The sequence below is a fragment of the Danio rerio genome, chromosome 16 (genome assembly GCF_052040795.2).
Source record: "Danio rerio strain M-AB ecotype USA chromosome 16, GRCz13ab, whole genome shotgun sequence".
Lineage (NCBI taxonomy): Eukaryota > Metazoa > Chordata > Actinopteri > Cypriniformes > Danionidae > Danio > Danio rerio.
In genome coordinates, this window is record NC_141036.1 from 12,012,453 (window position 1) to 12,018,452 (window position 6,000).

General features: G+C 34.0%; 1 protein-coding gene across 2 annotated transcripts in view; it reads left to right on the plus strand.

Moving 5' to 3' along the window:
• si:dkey-250k15.7 overlaps positions 1–5,726 on the plus strand; it is a 36,542-nt gene extending 30,816 nt beyond the window's left edge. For both annotated transcript variants that reach the window (XM_087286710.1, XM_087286711.1), the window contains exons 3-10: positions 1,334–1,615; positions 1,718–1,972; positions 2,530–2,656; positions 3,837–3,877; positions 4,016–4,035; positions 4,511–4,657; positions 4,837–4,862; positions 5,566–5,726. In XM_087286710.1, coding sequence (XP_087142836.1) covers positions 1,334–1,615; positions 1,718–1,972; positions 2,530–2,656; positions 3,837–3,877; positions 4,016–4,035; positions 4,511–4,657; positions 4,837–4,862; positions 5,566–5,614 — 947 coding nt within the window. In that variant the 3' untranslated portion in view covers positions 5,615–5,726. The remainder of the gene's footprint in view (positions 1–1,333; positions 1,616–1,717; positions 1,973–2,529; positions 2,657–3,836; positions 3,878–4,015; positions 4,036–4,510; positions 4,658–4,836; positions 4,863–5,565) is intronic.
• The last annotated feature ends 274 nt before the right edge of the window (positions 5,727–6,000 follow it).

Below are 6,000 nucleotides of genomic sequence, written 5' to 3' on the forward strand. Positions count from 1 at the left end.
GGGATTACACCCTTTTTAAATCAGTGATACAAGCATGGAACAAAACTTTCAAGATTAAAAGAATATTTGACATCCCTAAATACTGGGTGTTGGAGGAACCCCTTTTTTATAATCCAGTGGTTCATGGCACATTGATATTTTCGAGGAGTGTACCAAACAACATAATTAAAAGGAACTGTACAAAGTTAAAACATCTGGTCACTGTGGATAGATGGAAGTCGGTAGAGTACATAATGGTTTTTACAGGATTGAGATCCCATCGTTTAGCTACACGATTCTTGGAGGAAATATTACCTTTTTTGCCTGGACACTATAGAGCGATTTTACAAAAAGAAGATTCGAATGAAGAATTTAAAACTCTCCCTCTGGTGGTATCTTCAAATTGTGAATTTGGTGTGTTCGAGGAAGAGACTGGAATTTCTAAAACATAGACAGTTGACGGAATGTCCAAAGAGGTTTTATACATCTTATGTGTTAAGAATGTTCACAAGGACATACTTAAAGGACAGCTATTGAAAATGGAATAAAAAGTTTGGACCTAATTTCCTATTAAGATATCAGTGGAGGTCCCTGTAAAAGTCTCCTCTTGAGAAAAGAATCAGAGATTTGCAGTGGAGACTTGTTCATGGGGGGATACCAACAGACGTGTCTAATCTTAATCCAACAAGGGGGGAGTGTATTTTTTGTGGTAAGGAAGAGAATGTAGAACATTTGTTTTTAAGTTGTATATGACTGGAAGACCTTTTTAATGTTTTAAAAGTCTGGTTTAGAGGTTTTGGTGAAACCTTTTCTGAATGTATTTTTTATAGAGGGAGTAAAATACAGAATGTAGCAAATATAGCATTTACTCTTTTAAATTATGTTATTGGTACAGCAAAATTGTCAATTTGAAAAACTAGAAAAAACAGAATATCAGGTGCTTGTGGAATAGATTCAGTGATGATTTTGAAAGGTTAATCGCAAACCAGAGCCCTGCAAAATGACCTCCAGCAGACCACAAATATGCATGCAATAATTTTTTGTGTAATTTTGTTGTCAGCACATTTAACTATGTAAAGAGCAGAGTATTTAATAATAATATTTCAATAACTAAGATATATGATGTGTTATTTTAGTGTTCTTTATTTATTTGTATGCATATAATGAGACAATATTTGTGTAAACTTGAGTGAACTGGGCCAGAAAAAAGCTATGCATGGGACACAACCAGTTTTCCTTCCTTTATGTTTCATGCTAGAATGATGATTTTTTGGTGGCCCAGATCTCCATTTCAAATGGACCACAACTAAAGATTTTATTTCATTTCTTTATTCTTTATCTTTTGCCAACACAGAAAAAATTAATCACCTCACGGTCAGTGGTCCACTTGAAACTGAAAAATTAATCGAGGGAGAATCATCTGCTAACATCACCTCTAAGGGAAACGGCAACGTCACCTCTGTGCAGTGGATGAAGGATAACAGTCCTCTGTCTCCTAGCAGCAGCATCATCTTCTCATCTGATAACAGATCAGTGTCCATCAGTCCAGTGCAGAGATCAGACACTGGAGAATATCAGTGTACATACAGTAACCCTGTCAGCTCTGAGACGGCAAAACTCACCCTGATCATCAACTGTGAGTGTGAAACATTTGATCATCAGATATAATGATGAAATCTAGACATTCTTCAGCTCTCAGTTTGTTCCTCTAACACAGATTCTCTTGTCTGTGTTGTAGATGGACCAGATGGTGTTTCTATTACGGGTCCAGATGTGGTGGATTTAGACGTTCAAGTGTCTCTGTCTTGTTCTGCAAATTCTGAACCTTCTGCTTCATTCAGCTGGACGTTTAATGGGTCAGACACTGGTGTGACCACAGACAAATACACCATAGAAAAGACTGACTTCACATTCAGTGGAGAATACATCTGTACAGCCTTTAATAGTGTCACACAAAAAAGAGAATCACACAGACATGCTTTACTAGTTCAAGGTAAGTGGATAAAGCCAACTAATCTACTATTTAATAAAAAACACTTTTTGTTCTATACAATACAAAACATTACACATCTGGTGGTTACACACTTATATACATAGGACAGTAATCAGATAAGAAAACATGATGACAAAAAAAAGATTAAGCAAAAAAAAAAAAAATATATATATATATATATATATATATATATATATATATATATATATATATATATATATATATATATATATATATTACAGCAACTGTAATGCACTCACACAATCTGCAGATTTGTGAATAATGAATCACCTAAACATTCTCAAAAAAATTATATTTTGTAGTTTTAAAATTGCATGTTTAAAAAAATATATACTGTTTAATATATACAGCCATTGTGACATTTTATATTACTTTAGATCTGCAACATAAAAGTGCAGTTTTTGTTTGATACAGCATAGAATTAGGAATAAAATGGACCATTTACAAAAACATTTCAAAATGTATATAGGGTTAGGTGCATTACAGTTTTTATTGTATACACTATATGATCTGCTGTCTTTCTGTATATTTGACAGAGGGTGGTGAAGCTGGTTTAGGAGGAGGACTGTCAGCAGGAGCAATAGCTGGGATTGTCATTGGGGTTTTATTGTTGGTTGGAGGCATCTGTGGTCTTATTGTCTACTTAACAAAAACCAACAGAATGTGAGTAAAGCAACATATTTTTAAATCATGCGTAATTCTTTTATAACTTTAAACTTTTCTTGAAAATATCAATGTTTATGCAGGGCCAGTTTTACAGTATCAGTACACTATGCTTAACACCAAATACAACACTGCTAACAACCAAACACAAGAGTGACCTTAGATGAAACTGCTCTAGTGTAGAGTAATAGTGTAACACAGGTTAAAAAAGAAGATGACTGCATTGATTTATTGCAGGGGTGACCAACCTTGTTCCTAGAGATCTACCTTCCTGCAGATTTCAGTTGCAACCCATATCAAACACACCTGCCTGTAATTATCAAGTGCTGTTCAGGTTCTAATTAATTGGCTCAGGTGTGTTTGATCACCCTGATTTATTGTAATATAAATAGAACAAATGTAATTTACAATAATTGTACTTTTAACATAAAAAATCATTAAAAGTACAAATATAAAACACCTCCTTTGAGATTTTTAAAGGAGGAGAAGCTAAAAATATACTTTGAATTCACCTTATCAAAGCAGTTAATTCCACTAATTTAAAAAGAGTTTTGAACTCAGTGTTAAAGTGAATGAGTTAATTAAGTGATTAATTACATGTTGATTGAGCATTAATAATGAACACCAGCTGTTAGCAAGCAGAATTACTGAAGAGTTAAGCTGCGATCACACTGGAATGCGTCAGACTGGTTGTGGGTCAAGTTTCACAGATCACTGCATTGGAAAGTTCAAGCTTGGTGAATTCTGACCTGCGAAATCGCATCACTTGATTGCGTAAGACCTATCGGGGATCAAAACATGACCTGTTTGGACAGGAATTTAAAACATGCAAATCATGTTTTAAATCAAATCAGGACATTTCGCAATTGTATTATAAGTGTTGTGTATTTGGGCTTAAATAGTGAGCCGCTGCAATTTTTTATCATACATTTATTTCCATGACAAGTGTTTCGAATTAAGTTTACTATTGGCTTGTCCTTATTTATTGTTTTCTAGCAATACCATACAGCACTAATCACTGAAGAGGCGCTTGTTCTTTTAATTTTACAGCAGCTTGTATGGAGCCACAATAACAAAACAAAATTATTTTAGCAAACCAACAATATTTTAACTGTCTATTGATGGGGAAAAAATGTGGTGACCAACTATTTGTAACAAAATGTTTGTCTTTTTGCTACAGCCCAAAACTAAGTCATCAATCAAAAGGAAACACAAGTGGAGGTATGTCTATTATTTATTCATAATATTAGGATGAGAGTGATCAAACTGATCCAAAAGAACTGATTACATAAAAAGAATAATTATTATAACCATATTGTAAATTTCATATGATATATTTGTGTTTCTTTGTTTAAACAGCACAAAGAGGACAAGATGCTGTGAGTTACCTGTTGTTGACTTTCTTCTCAACACAAGCAATTTTGTCTTTGATTATATGAAACCTAATTTAAAACTGTAAATCTGATATTAAATTATACATTACAAAACATACAGGTAAAGCATTTTTCAGCAGTATATTACATTTGATTTACTTCTTCACTCTCTTCTGTCTCTTGAATCTTTTATATCATTAAAGTATGCCTGTTTACGACTTTTTATAGCAGGACAAATGAGTTTATTTTACCATCAGCTCAAATGGACTTTAATCTTTCACATATCATTCCACTAAGACATACTATGAAAATAGAAACTATAGATATCAGCATATAATCAGTCATTATGATTATTATAATTATGACTTTAACAGTTAGCTTTTGTTTTTATCAGTTCAAGTAATAAATTCACATTTTCACACAACAACATCGTGTCTGAAATTTTGATTATAATATAAGAAAAACATTTAATTATCTGTAGGAGCTGAACTATGCAGACATCAGCCATTTTCAGAAGAACAGTGGAGAGAGAGTGGTTTTGGGAGATGTGAATGAACCGAGAACGGAGTATGCAGAAGTACGGCATGGATCAAAGTTGAGGGCTCCTCCACCTCCGTATGGAAGTCAGGTTAGTTGTTTCATAAAATAAATGTAGAACAACCATATGTGCACTTTGACTGAAGTAAAATTTTACTGCATCACAGAATAGCGTAACTGCTATTTATTCTGTCCTACAGCCATGCAATAAAACCATAAGTCCGTTGGTTGGTTTCTTTAGTGACATGTTTGTAAAATGTCTCTACTCAGGTATCGAACCCTCCTCCTGTGCGCAGGTGAGGAAGCGAAGACACTGAAACATCTACTGCACTGAGTCTTCCTGCACATTGCACATTTCACACACTTTGTGTTCTATTTAATTTTGTTTATTACTCTGGATATAGTTGTGTAAATGAAATGTAAATCATTATTTAATTATGGTTTGGAATGAAAGATTCAACCTTGTCATTTTCCACAAGTAAGAAACAGGAAGGGTTGTAACCTTTTGCTTTAACCGCTATTGCTCAGTGCTATTTACTTAACATTTTGAAACAATTCTCCAACATTTATCTGATAAGCATTAATGTTATTTTGAAATATACAGTGTAAAAGGAAGATGATGAACAAACTGTTGTTACAACATATCACCTACTCGATTAACAGTAGATGAGGTATCAACAACATTATAAACCTTATAGAATTATCTATGAATTCTGCGGATGCATTTATTTTCACTAAAATTAACTGGAAAAACAGCCTTTCACTGGCCAAGCTTGTTGCAACCCTTCCCTACTCAGAGATGATATTATTTTTGTTGTTATATATTAATGGAAACTTTGAACCAAGTTTTAAATCCTGTCCAGTTGATTAAGATGAAACTGAATCTGTCATTGTACATACATAAAGCTGAAACCACAATGAAACTCAGAAACAAAATGTTGATTTTTCAAATCTCTCAAATCTGTTTTTGTCCTATAAATTCTTTATATTTTTACACAGAGACTCACAACCTCTACTGTCACCTCAAGAGGATGGTGCTCATGTATGATTTCATCCCTGTACCCCATTTATGAGCAAATAAAATTACTGTATTACAACCTACACCTTGATACAACCATTCCTGAGACCTCATTTATAAAATGTTGCCTAAAAATCCTTCATTTGATCTAAGATCTCTTCTCGAATGTGCAAAAATGGTTTAGATAAACACAAGTACACTCTCAGAAATAAAGGTACGCGAGCTGTCACTGGAGTGGTACCTTTTCAAAAGGTACAAATTTGTACTTTAAAGGTGCAGTAGGTGATCAGCCAAAATGCTAATCGCTTAGCATATTATCTTTGGACAGCAGGGAGGGACTGTGTTTCAAAGCCACGCCTCCTGAACTCACGAACACACGCACCAAGACACGACAGCAGACAACCCTGGTTCATGTC